Consider the following 14,649-nt stretch of genomic DNA (forward strand, 5'->3'; position numbering starts at 1 on the left):
GGGCCAGAGAGACCAGACCCACTCAGACACGCCCTCTGGGACTCACGCAGCTGGGAGATACTTTTATACAGATTGCTGTGTTTTTTTTATTTTATTTTTGAAAAATATATCATTTGTTGGTACAGTCTATTTTTGTGTTGTTGTTTTTTGGGACAATGCTTGGACTGGACGTGCACCAGAGCAGGCTGGGAAGGTAAGAGTGTTCTGTGTGTTTAAGAGCGCTGGACGGACAGGAAATCCCTCCTGAGCTGGTGGATCACCTCACCACACAGCCTGCTTCTCACAGGGAGACATGTCACAGCTAATAAACACCTAATTACCAACCCACAAACTTAGCCTTTGCTAGTGAACAAGGTTTTGTGTTTCTTGGCGGACTAGGCATGTTATATCTTTACACGTGGCTCTACTATTTGTTAGATCAATACTTTTTGACAGAGTTTATCTTTGAAATTAATCATTGACTGTTGTTGAGAAATTGGTCTGTCATTGTTTGCGATTGTCTTTGTGCTTGGCTTGTGCACGGCAGAAACCACACCCGAAATAGTCCATGAGTCTGATAGTTATACTGTATATGCCTGGTTGCTTTACTGCATATCTGGAGTATAGACCTTTACAATGGTGTTGTGTTGCCAGGTTGTTTGCTGGTTAAGACTCGTTATTGTCCAGCATGGTGTTGAGTGATATACTGCTGCCTGCTGTATACTGAAGGCATCCAGACAGTCAGGGGAATGTGAACGTGGGTTCAGGAAACCTGCAGGACCCACTTCCTGATCCTGGTCACCCCCCCGCCCCCCCCCGCCCACCTCAGAGAGGCTATTTTCAGAGGCCAGTTAAGCTCCCAGTTAACCTCTCAAACAAACGGACGACTGGTCAACTGGTTTCGCCACGCTACAAAGCACAGTGAACAAGATCACATACACAAAACCATCAAGCTCCCGTAGCAGGGGAGCAGCCGGCTGGGGATCACTGGACTTGGTCCCCGGGCACCATGAACAATGGCTGCCCACTGCTCCTGGCTGCCCCTGGAGGAGAACGGCTTAGATGGGAGAAATGCAGGGAATAAGTTCCACCACCGACCCCCGAAAAATAGCATGTGTGTGTGCTGTGCGCCATGTCGTTGCTCACTGTGTGCAATGTGTGTGTCACGTGTGGCCGAATAAATACCCCCCCCCCTCGGGTCCTGTCATTTTATGATTTTATTATTTAATTGAATCAATTACTCCCAGTGCCAGAAAGATACTATGTAACTTGGTGAAGAGGTTGATGGACCTTGAGACCAGGGTGAATGTTTAACAGGGTGATGATAAGGACAGTGATCTCCAGGAGGTCCTAGCCGGATGCACGTCTGACCGTAGCGCAGCGCCTGGGACGCTAGATCATCATCGCCTCATGTCCGCTAGCGTGACACCTCCGCTGCATCCATCTGAGCCAGTGATTAGAACCCTGGGAATGAGGTCATAATGGACGGTGATGCCTCACGGCCGTCCGGAGGCCTGCCTGAGCAGAAAGGTGGTGTGATGAAAACAGAGTTCTACTACTAAGGGAGTCAATGTAAGCAAGGTTCTGTACAATAGACTTATCTGTGCAGATAAGGAGGTCATAGGAGGGTGAATGTAGCAGAGATGGTTGGGAACCACGTGTTGATGTACTCCTGCTTGAGACCAAATCTCTTGGACCACTAGAATGTCCCCTTGGTCTAAAGGAGGATTTAGGGCCTGCTGAATGGAAGGGCGGGATTGGATCAACACCACAGAGATACGTGACTGTCTCCCTGTAGAAGGGGCTCAACACTTTGCCCTGGGCTGTTTGGGTGTTGGTGGTACAGACAGGAAAACCTGTATTAAACCGGTAACTCCTGACACAGACATGAGGGACATTGTGAGCCTATCCCCAAACCCATTCTCTCACACAGCTTTGTCTTGGCAAAAACTATTCCAATGATGTGTCACTATACACTGGAATTTGGCCTTTTTGTTTTTGGAATGGAGAGATTGTTTCTATATGACTATGGTCAATACTGATCAATTACTTGGAGTATTTGAAAGTAATTGAGGTGAGTTAGATGTTGTCTTGTCAGTTGGCCGTTGTGAGACCTTATTGGTTTTGTTGCACAGGGCAAGTATTAGTCCCATGTTTGGTTTCTATGGTCGGTATTTGATTGTTTTCTAGAGAGAGAGTAATGATCCCACAATGAGAAGAGAGACTGACAGTTAAAGCAGGTTTTAGGATGATTGTTTTGCGGGCGGCCATACCTATCTCCCAGCCTCCAGCTCAACAGATGTCCAACACAGAACAGGAAGTCAAAACAGTTACGTAGTATGCACTTATCCAGTTATTCATCAATTAGTCCACATTAGTATTTATAAATATATAGATACAACCTTAATTGATTTATCCAAAAGCTGAAAACGGAACCTTGTAACAGGGGCTGCCAAACAATTCTCACCAAAATATCTTAGACACGACATCCATCCTGAGGGGACAGAGACCTGAGGGGACAGACACCTGAGGGGACAGAGACCTGTGGGGACAGAGACCTGAAGGGACAGAGACCTGAGAGACCTGAGGGGACAGAGACCTGAGAGACCTGAGGGGACAGAGACCTGAGAGACCTGAGGGGACAGAGACCTGAGAGGACAGAGACCTGAGAGGACAGAGACCTGAGGGGACAGAGACCTGAGGGGACAGAGACCTGAGAGGACAGAGACCTGAGGGGACAGAGACCTGAGAGGACAGAGACCTGAGAGGACAGAGACCTGAGGGGACAGAGACCTGAGGGGACAGAGACCTGAGAGGACAGAGACCTGAGGGGACAGAGGAGGGGACAGAGACCTGAGGGGGGCTAAGATGGCTGAGGTCTGAGATACTGAGAGCTACTGGCTCATCTATCCACAAACCCACCACTAAGATCAGAGACAGACAACTGATCTTTGATTGACCCTCCACAAAAAGAACATTATATGTAGGTGTAATTCACCACACGCTCTGATTTATCTGATTTTAGGAACTTAGACCAAGTGTTCAGCCTGTTCGTGACTCGAACCCGCGCCTGTCACACCCTTCAGTGAGGGTAAAGACTAAACAGATACTGTATCTTCATGACTGGGACCAGACAGCACCTACTGTCCACTCCCCTCATAATCTCCAGTAATCTCTCAACAGAACCGCATGTTCTGCTGGGAATTACAGTCTGAAAGGCCTGTTCCATCCAGGAGAATTACCCATCATGCATCCCGTCTTTGATTCTGACAACAACACCACTGAATTAACAGTGCAGGGAATAAATCAGCCATAGTCAGCACTATAAGTGAAGACCGACAAAGAGTGTTCCCAACGCCACCCAACAACAACAACAACAACAACGACAGCAGCCTGTTGGTAGGTATTGTGAAGGACAACTTCCAAATGACGTTTGAATAAAAACAGCATGCATGCGGTACCACGGCACATCCAACATGCACGCTGCCCCAGAGGACATTCTGAGCTGGGAACATGTCCCCATATGGGCTGTCTGAGTGTGTGATCTCAGAGGAGGCTGTTTCACTAATCCCCTCTCCTCCTTGACCACAGGACCTGGGTTAGGAGCACGCCATGCAAGTCATTAGCTACTAACTAGATCCTTCCGGAGGGTGCTTCCCTGAACCATGGGATGAGTTATTTAACAGACACTCTTATCCAAAGCCACTTACAATGTGTTTGAGTTAGTGTTGGGTACCTTGGCTCAAGAGAACAAGTCATAAATTATTGTGATGAGGCCTGGCTGGCCTGGTCTTGAAGCAGTGACCTTTGACCACTAGGCTGCCTAACCTTGCAGTGTAGTGTAGTGTAGTGTGTGCGCTAAGTTAGGTCAGGGGTCATTTTCACAATTTTATGAGCAGATTGCATGTGCCTCTGCAATGGCACGCTGCAGACGATGATTGCCACACAACAGTGTAGTTGAGAGGGTATTTCAACAATTTCCCGTCGGGATCAATAAAAGGGCCTGTCTATCTAGTTATCTGTCTATCCTGATGAATCCAACGTGTTTCACTGAGTCAGCACTGATGTAACAACTGAGAATCAAATGAGCAGGAAGTGTGCCCACTGGCACGCCAGCAGGCTAGCCTACTCCTCTCACACACAACCATTCTCACACTAAGGCTCACAGCTTAGCCTACTGTTCAATAAGTGCTTGCACCTTTTCTAGACCATCAGCTCAAAGGTATTGTGGTGCTCCCTCCACCGAAATATAAACAGTACCGGCGAGTACCGACGCGTGTTTCAGTCCAAGTCCAGTAGCGGAGACGGCCCAGACTACTGATGGTAGCCCAGACAGCTCTCTCTCTCTCTCTCTCTCTCTCTCTCTCTCTCTCTCTCTCTCTCTCTCTCTCTCTCTCTCTCTCTCTCTCTTTCTCTCTCTCTCTGCAGTTCTATCCCTCCTCTTCAAGCCAGGCCGACTCTTCACAGAGTTAGCAATAGCTGCAGTAACCTCATCTTTTGTCAGAAGACCTACAGATGCCATCACTTTCACTGCTAGCCAGGCTTACAATAGCCTGCTCTTCTCATATACAGGCAGAGTCCAGCAAGCCAATCACATTCAGATGCTTCACCAGCTTCAAAGCAATGTGATTCAATCTTTTCTCATTGCTGCAAAATGTCACTTGCTGTGTGCTTTGACATTTAGAGCTAGCCATGCTAGCCATGCAAGCTTGTGTAAGATGTGTAACACTTTGTCTGTGTGAGTCCCAGGTAGTGGTAGTGTGTGGTTAAACTCACTCACTCCTCAAAGGAGCGCTAACAGTCCCTCCAAGTGGGGCGTCCCTATTGGCGTAACTAGTGCATCCACCTCCCAAGCGGGAGAGCATGGGTTCAAATCCCGCCCTGGGCAAGCCCTTAACATGGGTTACACTGGTTACTTAGCGAGCTAGGCCTAGAGTAGCCTACTTCTCACTTAGAGCTAGCCATGCAAGCTTGCAGTATGCTTTTTTATTCTCTGAGTTAGCAAGAGTAAGCTACATCTCAGAGCTAGCATGCTAGCAGGCCTAGTAAGTTAGTTTTCCCTCATTGCAGTGGCCTAAGTTAGTTTTCCCTCATTGCAGTAGCCTAAGTTACTTTTCCCTGCAGTAGGCAACATTTTTCTTGGAGCCAGAGACATGTTATCTAGGCCTGCAGTAGTTACATTTTTCCTAGCCATACACCAGCTAGCATGCAGCTAGCAACATTTTCTCTAAGTCGTACTGTACCATTTATACTAAGTGTTACAGTACAGTATCAGACAGCATTTAAACATGGACCAGGATGTTGACACCAAAATGTATGAGTCACAAAATGTGCTTATAATAAGACTAAGGTTAAATTGAGTGGAAGAGGCTGGAGAAGCCGTACATAGCCTACACAGTAAAGACGACAGTAGTGTGGGCCTAAAGGCTGGAGACTAGCTGTACTGAGCTTCTGAAAGCATGGTCTGTGTACCAGGCTCATTAGGGGTGTGAGTGTGTCCCAGCGGGGGGTGTCCTGCGCGGCTGCCAGGACAGGCTGACACGCTGCTCCTGGGACATCCGGCGTCTGTCCCTCCACCATCCCCCCCCCGCGGTCCTGCTAATGTCCCGGGGCCGAGGGCCCAGCGTGGGCTCCTGTGTGTGTGAACTCCTAAGCTTCTCTGCCCCTCTCAGAACTGGGTCTGTTGTGGCCACTGCTTTGAATCAAACGGATCCCATCTCTTGATTGAATCCATTCCGTCTGCATCCTGATTTCAGATTCAGTCCCATTCTAGCACTGGCTCGATTCTCCTATCAGTCTTTGAGTCCGTCCCAATTAATTTCCTGCAATCAGGTCCTCTATACGAATCAGTTCCTCTATACGAATCAGTCCCATATATGAATCAGTCCTGTTCTGGGACTGATTCATACAGAGGAACTGATTCAAAGCAGGAGATGAATTGGGATAGATTTAAAGATTCAGCCCTGTTTTAAGAGCCAGTCTGATCTCTCTCTCTCTCTCTCTCTCTCTCTCTCTCTCTCTCTCTCTCTCTCTCTCTCTCTCTCTCTCTCTCTCTCTCATGGAGAAAGACATCATGTGGTCCTGACCAATCCTGTCCTCTGTAGAGTGAGGATCTTATTTGAGGGGGGACGCCCCATTTAAACCCCCACAGGGAATGAGAGAGGAAGGATTACAGCTCCACTGTATTCCCCTGAAATATGGCCGTGCCCTGTAGGGTTGGCATCTTCCCTAAAGGACTGAGTCTTTAGACTTAGACTCTCCAAGGGTAGAAATTGAGATAATTCCACAGTGATCACATATAATTTGATTGTGCATCTTATACCTAATATCCTCAATAGCCAGGATTGCATATTTTTTAACATCACCCGATCAACTAGTATAAAATAGGCCACAGCTTAATATGTATCAGTTAAGTTCCAAGCAATCGGGCTGCTTTTTAAACCAGAGGGAGCAGCAACAGCAGCAGCAGCAGCAGCAGCAACAACAACAACAACAACAACAACAACAACAACAACAACAGCAGCAGTGGAATGTGTTTGTTAGAAACTCATTCATCCCGAGGATCACACTTAAAGCCTTACATAAACACACAGCTGTCTAATGCTTAGGGCTCCAGTTAGAGGACTGTTATGTAAGGAGCCCGTAGTAGGCTACATGAGGCTTTGACTGGCATGGTCAACAAGCAAGCTGACACATTGTTCTGACCACATAGTGTAGGCATACTGTGAGCAGTATCGGCTCATATATCTCTAGGCTATTATAAAGGTTGTAGACAATAATTCCCTGTAAATATTGTGGTCTTGGACTCAAGTGATAGGGCCTATCCCGTTTTCTTTCTTATCAGAAGTTTATTAACATGAGCTGATAGATCTGCTCAAGAGATTAGGCCAGAGTAGGTTTTGTTCATAATGCAATTAAAGTAGCCTACAGCAGGTTCTTTGGAAATGTGAAAATGTATAAACACAGTCTATCTGACGGGTTGCCTCACCGATGCCGTGACATAGTTCTCCACCCACCTCCATCCAGCGTCATACATCACGCACCTCAACAGACAATGGCCAACTGATCTTTGATTGGTCCGATGGGAACGTATCCAACTTTTTAAGTCTTTTAATTGGTTAAAGAGTATATCAATCAAAATCTTCTGGTGGGGTCTCTGTGAAATATCTTTTTTTTTGTCAGTGAACACCGATGTTGTGGGCGTTTAGCTGCTAGGGCGTCTGTGATGGGAGAGTTTCCGCTTTGTGCTATGGACATATTTGATTTGACGACTTTACATTAGTCCATATTTACAGCATAATGGTATTAAGAAAAAGACTAAAATAGTGCCTTGTTTGATTATTTTGGACGGGGAAGAGATGGATAGTGTGGTGGCTTGCTAACGTTAGTTGATGCCGACAAAGGGGGGGGGGGGTCTCTGTTTCCTATTTTTTGCTGGCTCGTTTATTTAGCTAGCTAGCTGACAGTTACTTTTTGATAGAATTACATGCGCTTTGTAGGTTTTCTTCGTTATCTGCGGGGAGATATTGCAATGAAGAGAGTGAACAGCTTTCAAAGGTGGGTTTGTTGGCTGGCTATCGCTAGTGCTAGCTGGAACGTGGCCGTCAGCCAAGGCGGTGAAAGGACCAAGCTAGCTTTAGACGGGCTGGGTGTCAAGTCTCCTAGTGATGTCCATTGTGTGCATGTTGAGTACTCGAACTCGTTAATGTTAAATGTATGTATTCAAAGTAAAAGTGGCCAGTTTCAATGTTTGCTGCAGTCATAGTTTTGCTGTGGGTCAGCTAGTCTAGTGCTACTGACGCCGAATCAGAACGCTTCCTGTCGGTAAGGAAATCGGTGTGGACGGAAATTAATTCGTGGTCACGTTGTCATGTTTTGTATTTTGCTGTGAAATGTACAGTAACGAGTGAGGACTGTGAACTAAACCACACAGCCCACAGTTGGCTATCAATTGGGGGTTGTCGCTGTCCCATGGACAATGCTATTATTTATGTGTGACTATAACAAGTCTATGTCTGTTATTAATATATTACAGATTTATGAACCGGCGGGCCTCAGCCAACTGTCGCTACCAGCCCACCCGATATGAGCATGCTGCGAACTGCTACACACACGCGGTGAGTCGGCCTGGAACTACAACTCCCAACGCTTGTCAGCAGCAGACATGCTTTTCATGGACATGCTTCATCTCGCTGATTAGAAATGACGTGATGATGAAGGATGACACTGACTGACTAACACTGGACTGCTCTCTGTCTACCTCCCACCACACTCCCTCTATTTCCTCAATCCCTCACTTTATCTCCCTCCCTCTTCCCCTACTCCTCTCTCTCTCTCTCTCTCTCTCTCTCTCTCTCTCTCTCTCTCTCTCTCTCCTCCTCAGTTCCTGGTCGTGCCGGCCTTCGTGGGCATGGCGCTGCTGCACCGGCTGTCGGATGACGTCTGGGAGCGGATGACGGCCTGGGTGTACGGCCTGGGCCTGTGCGCCCTGTTCCTGGTCTCCACCGTCTTCCACGTCATCACCTGGAAGAAGAGCCACATGAGGTACGGGAGGGAGGGAGGGATGGGGATGGAGGGGGGGGGGGGTGGGGGCGTGTCTCTGGCAGACGCCAGCATGAGGCCGTAGATCCCAGAGTGGGCGGGGCTTGGGGTGATTATAACGTACATGAACATGTTGATGGCTCACGCTGATAAGGGCGTGAAGCAGTGTCCTGTCCTGTGCTAGTGAAGGGATGAAACGGTGTTTGTGTGTGTGTGTGTATATATATATATGTGTGTGTGTGTGTGTATATATATATATATATATATATATATGTGTGAGAGAGTGATATATTTGAATCCCATTCAATTTAAATATGATTTGAGGATTTGAATAATTGTGTGTGTGTGTGTGTGTGTGGCAGGTCGATAGAGCACTGCTTCCACATGTGTGACAGAGTCGTCATCTACTTCTTCATAGCAGCCTCCTACACACCGTGGTAAGTCTCTCTTTCTCTCTTTCTCTCTGTCTCTCTCTTTCTCTCTCTCTCTCTCTCTCTCTCTCTCTCTCTCTCTCTCTCTCTCTGTCTCTCTCTACCTCACTCCCACTCTCTCAATCTCTCCTCTCTCTCCCCCCCTCCAGGCTCAACCTGAGAGAGCTGGGTCCTCTGGCCTCACACATGCGCTGGTTCGTCTGGCTGATGGCTGCAGCCGGGACCATATACGTCTTCAAATACCATGAGAAGTCAGTGGAGCTCGAGTGCTGCTCATTGATCATCATGTCATGTTGTGTATAATGGAGATTAGAGATAAGCATCTCTAATAATAAAGGTTAAACTCATCTCTTCAAGAAGTACTACAACAATCCTCCCTCTTAAGCACCTATTGTATTTTAGGTTGCTATATTCTTGCACTTTGCCTTCAGCACTAGATTATGCTCTTAGTCACTTGTTTTAGGAAGGAGATGCACTTATGAGTTCTGGCAAGTAGTAGTACACTGACTTTTCCTACGTTAAATGCAATTATTGTAAGTCGCTTTGGATTAAAGCGTCTGTTAAATGACTAATGTAATGGTTAGAGAAGTGTGACTTGAGTCCACTATGGAGTGTGTAGACACCCACTGATCACGAGGTATTTTACTTGTTGTAGTTTGCATGCTTTTAATATTCATCTTAATGTTTTGTGATAAAACTAGATTAAGTCCAATGTCCAAGTCTTAATGATTGGCATTTGTGTGGGTATAGAGTACGTAGCTAAGATACAAGGATGCTTATTTTTTCATTGTCCTGATACAGATACCATGTACAATGAAATGGTGTGTGTGTGTGTGTGTGTGTGTGTGTGTGTGTGTGTGTGTGTGTGTGTGTGTGTGTGTGTGTGTGTGTGTGTGTGTTGCAGGTATAAGATCATAGAGCTGGCCTTCTACCTGACGATGGGTTTCTTCCCTGCGTTGGTAGTCACCTCCATGGTAACGTCCTCCCAACCCTTCCGCTGTCTCTTCCTCTCACACACGGTCTCTCCCACACACACGCGCCCTGCCAGCCCAGAGTTAGTGAGGTCTCTCCCACACGCGCCCTGCTGCCCAGAGTTAGTGAGGTACATGGATGCAGCTGTGGTGCGGCTGGTGTATCTTGGCTGTGCTGTCTCTGCTGCCCCCATGTGGCTAGTCGTAGTCATTGCAGTAAGCGGTTATTTTGCAGTGAGGCTGAACACTGAGTCAGTTCCAACCTGGTCAGGAATACTCAGCTCACACAGTTGACCTCCATACAGCCCTAATAACTAACCAGGTCATCTGCCCCGCCCTAATAACTAACCAGGTCATCTGCCCCGCCCTAATAACTAACCAGGTCATCTGCCCCGCCCTAATAACTAACCAGGTCATCTGCCCGGCCCTAATAACTAACCTGGTCATCTGCCCAGCCCTAATAACTAACCAGGTCATCTGCCCCGCCCTAATAACTAACCAGGTCATCTGCCCCACCCTAATAACTAACCAGGTATTCAATACAAGCGTCTCTGAGCTGACGTTCGCTCTGAACTAACTGTTGCCTCCTCGTACTTTTATTTGACCTTTATTTATTCTTATTTCCGTTGGCGGCCTAGGAAGAGACAGGAGCCACTTAGGGGGAAAGGGAGAGGGGTTAGAAGAGGAATACACCAATAATAACTAAGCAGAGACAGAAAATACATCGATAATAACAACTAAGCAGAGACAGAAAATACATCAATAATAACAACTAAGCAGAGACAGAAAATACATCAATAATAACTAAGCAGAGACAGAAAATGCATCAATAATAACTCAGCAGAGACAGAAAATACATCAATAATAACAACTAAGCAGATCAACAGCCATGCAACCGTGTAACGTTCCCCCTGCCTCCTCGTCCGTCTCCAGAGCAACACAGAGGGCCTGCAGGAGCTGGCGTGCGGCGGCTTCCTGTACTGCGTGGGCGTGGTCTTCTTCAAGTCAGACGGCGTCATCCCCTTCGCCCACGCCATCTGGCATGTGTTCGTGGCGCTGGCGGCAGCCGTGCACTACTACGCCATCTGGAAGTACCTCTACAAGATGCCCGGCCACGCCGACGCCATACGAGACGCCTGAGACCCCCAGCCACGCCAGACGAGAGGCTTGAGATGCCCGGCCACGCCGACGCCATACGAGACGTCTGAGACATTAGGCCACGCCCATGCCAGATGAGACGCAAGAGGAGGAGGAGGAGGGGGGTGGAGACGTGTATGGAGGAGGAGGAGGAAGAAGACTGCCCCAGCAGTGGAGCTCCTATTAACAGCCAGACCAGGGGAATACATGCACGCACACACAGATCATACATGTACACACAGATCATACATGTACACACACACAGGTCATACATGTACACACACAGGTCATACATGTACACACACACAGGTCATACATGTACACACACAGGTCATACATGTACACACACACAGATCAAACAGATGAACGCAGCCTATGTGAGACGCCTTTGTTCTCAGATCTTGTGCTTTTGGGGACTGTGTCACCACAGGGTGAACTAAACCCAGTGTTAAGACAGGTGTGTTAGGCAGGTGTGTCTGAACCCCGGCCTGGGAGTGGTCTTCTCATCTTCTGGGTCTCTTCATCACCCCCCCGCCAGCTAACTGCCCCCCCCTGGCTGCAAACAAACAGCCGCCCACAAGTTTACCAAACTGACCTTGTATTCTTGTTTACTGTTTTCTAACGAGGGGGGAACGGTTGTTTTCTGGTATTTCCCTGACTGTGTACAGCCCTTGATCAAAGACTAACTCCTTTTTTTTGTCAAAGGCTGTTTTGTACAATTATATTAAAAAAAGCGTCCCCACCTCACCCCTGTTCTGGAAACCCACACTGTTTTACACACGTTTTTCTTCGTGTGATCCTCTGCACGTTGATGAATGTGTGCAGTATTTGATACTAATTTAGCTACATTCCATAGTCGTTGGGGTCATTAGTAGTGACCTTCATCGTATTGAGATACCTGCAGTTGGCGTGGATATTCATTTTAGGCCATGTCAGTTCACCTCAGAGTTCATCTGCATAGTACACCTCTTTATATACTGTACATCAAAACCACCTCTTTATATACATCAACCACACGGATAAAATGTCTGTATTTTTCTGACCCATATCCAAGTGCAGTCATACTTTTCTGAGGGGCGTTTGATACGCAAATAACCGCACACACACACGCAACATTTTGATATTTACAATTCTGTGAACCAAGTGCTGAGTATTGGATTTGATCTGTTTGCTGAATATCTGTGCGTGCATGCGTGTGGTCTCTGTCCCAGCAGTGCTATGTAGCAGATGCTGAGGCGAATGTAACGGAGGTGGTTTGGAGCTAAGCTCTTGCGGTGATGATGTCTCCCTGCTTTAAAAGCCTGAGCCTATAAGCTCTACTGGGACCACTGATATGTCCTCTGGGTCTAATAGCACATCGGGACACTTGGACTAGCTAAGCAGGAGACTGGTTTGACTCCTGATGGAGGACAGTATGGAGGGATCTTCTGACGCTCTTGATTGTCTGATTCTATTCTCATTCCCTCGTGACTCATGGAACCTGCTGTGTGTTTGGAGCCAGCTGTGTTTGGGCGTGTTTGTCATATTTCAGATTCCAGCGTTTCTCTCCAGATGAATCTGACACATCATCTCAGTTCCAGCAGCACTGTTTACTAGTGAGCCTGTTTACTAGTGAGCCTGTTTACTAGTGAGCCTGTTTACTAGTGGGCCTGTTTACTAGTGAGCCTTTTTACTAGTGAGCCTGTTTACTAGTGAGCCTATTTACTAGTGAGCCTGTTTACTAGTGAGCCTGTTTACTAGTGAGCCTGTTTACTAGTGAGCCAGCCTGGAGGAGGGTTAGTTTAGGGAGCAGGGGGGGCACTCCTGAGTGGTGATGACCTGCCTGCTTGTTCTGGGATTCCAGCAGACGTCCACTCAGCCCCTGACCTGGGATCAGTGCTCCTTGTGTGAAACTGGTCTGAAGAGTCTCTGTTTGTTTGTTTGTGTTTCCTTTGGCATCTCATGTGATGTGCTGTATAGATCTCTCTGGGTGATTTCATCTCGTGATATATAGATCTCTCTGGGTGATTTCATCTCATGTGATATATAGATCTCTCTGGGTGATTTCATCTCGTGATATATTGATCTCTCTGGGTGATTTCATCTCATGTGATATATAGATCTCTCTGGGTGATTTCATCTCATGTGATATACAGTATAGATCTCTCTGGGTGATTTCATCTCATGTGATATATAGATCGCTCTGGGTGATTTCATCTCATGTGATATATAGATCTCTCTGGGTGATTTCATCTCATGTGATATATAGATCTCTCTGGGTGATTTCATCTCATGTGATATACAGTATAGATCTCTCTGGGTGATTTCATCTCATGTGATATATAGATCGCTCTGGGTGATTTCATCTCATGTGATATACAGTATAGATCTCTCTGGGTGATTTCATCTCATGTGATGTATAGATCTCTCTGGGTGATTTCATCTCATGTGATGTATAGATCTCTCGGTGATTTCATCTCATGTGATATATAGATCTCTCTGGGTGATTTTTTATAATACTTGTGGTTGTGAAACATGTTATTTTTGATCTCCTGACCACAACAGTGTTTTGTAATGTTTGTAATATATCCTGTTTTTGTTTGGAAGGTGAGACTACTGCACTGGCCTTTCCAGAGACACGTTTATGCTTCCTGGTGATTCCATTGGCTGTTATGTTTAAAATAACAATCGTCATACCACATATCAAATGAATAGAATTTTGTCGGATGTGTTAATTAAAAAAGCTTTCCTCTCTTCTGGGTGACTCCAAGTTCTTCCTACACCAGTGCATGAGTTTGTAGTGGAGCAGCACCTCTCTGCAGCTCAGAGCTCTGTTCTTCACATCGCAGCGGAGGGGGCCTGGCCCATCTGGTCCACGTCTGAGATGCTCAGCTGGGTTACCAGGGCCACCGGCGAGGCGTCCTCCTTCTGCCCTTTCTTTGAGAGACCACTGATCTGGAATGACCGCAGGAGGAGAGAGCTGTGAGGCGAGGCACACGCCCTGGTCACTTCAGGGCACAGAAGGTCTCAGGTCAGAGTAGGCCTCAGGTCAGAGAAGGTCTCAGGTCAGAGTAGGCCTCAGGGCAGAGAAGGTCCAGGTCAGAGAAGGTCAGGTGAGAGAAGGTCCAGGTCAGGTCAGAGTAGGTCCAGGTCAGAGAAGGCCCCAGGGCAGAGAAGGTCCAGGTCAGAGAAGGTCTCAGGTCAGAGAAGGCCCAGGTCAGAGAAGGTCTCAGGTCAGAGAAGGTCTCAGGTTAGAGAAGGTCCAGGTCAGAGAAGGTCCAGGTCAGAGAAGGTCTCAGGTCGGAGAAGGTCTCAGGTCAGAGAAGGCCCAGGTCAGGTCAGAGAAGGTCTCAGGTCAGAGAAGGTCCAGGTCAGAGAAGGTCTCAGGTTAGAGAAGGCCTCAGGTCAGTGAAGGTCTCAGGTCAGAGAAGGTCTCAGGTCAGAGAAGGTCCAGGTCAGAGAAGGTCTCAGGTCAGAGAAGGCCCAGGTCAGAGAAGGTCTCAGGTCAGAGAAGGTCTCAGGTCAGAGAAGGCCCAGGTCAGAGAAGGCCCAGGTCAGAGAAGGTCAGGTCAGAGAAGGTCCAGGTCAGAGAAGGCCTCAGGTCAGAGAAG

General features: G+C 47.4%; 1 protein-coding gene across 1 annotated transcript; it reads left to right on the forward strand.

Moving 5' to 3' along the window:
- Positions 1–7,182: 7,182 nt before the first annotated feature.
- Positions 7,183–13,777, forward strand: mmd (monocyte to macrophage differentiation-associated). Its single transcript, XM_084449065.1, has 7 exons — positions 7,183–7,536; positions 8,015–8,096; positions 8,363–8,523; positions 8,883–8,957; positions 9,101–9,202; positions 9,856–9,925; positions 10,856–13,777. The coding sequence occupies exons 1-7, from the start codon at positions 7,466–7,468 to the stop codon at positions 11,060–11,062; spliced, it is 768 nt and encodes a 255-aa protein (XP_084305191.1). The 5' UTR covers positions 7,183–7,465; the 3' UTR covers positions 11,063–13,777.
- The last annotated feature ends 872 nt before the right edge of the window (positions 13,778–14,649 follow it).

This window comes from Borostomias antarcticus, assembly GCF_949987555.1.
Source record: "Borostomias antarcticus genome assembly, chromosome: 14".
NCBI lineage: Eukaryota > Metazoa > Chordata > Actinopteri > Stomiiformes > Stomiidae > Borostomias > Borostomias antarcticus.

What these genes read in the sequence shown, in the direction of transcription:
- mmd (XM_084449065.1), top strand. Translation starts at nt 7,466, where the DNA reads ATGCGCTTTGTAGGTTTTCTTCGTTATCTGCGGGGAGATATTGCAATG. An exon ending in AGAGTGAACAGCTTTCAAAG is followed by an intron (nt 7,537 to 8,014) that starts GTGGGTTTGTTG and finishes AATATATTACAG; the next exon opens with ATTTATGAACCGGCGGGCCT. An exon ending in CGTTGGTAGTCACCTCCATG is followed by an intron (nt 9,926 to 10,855) that starts GTAACGTCCTCC and finishes GTCCGTCTCCAG; the next exon opens with AGCAACACAGAGGGCCTGCA.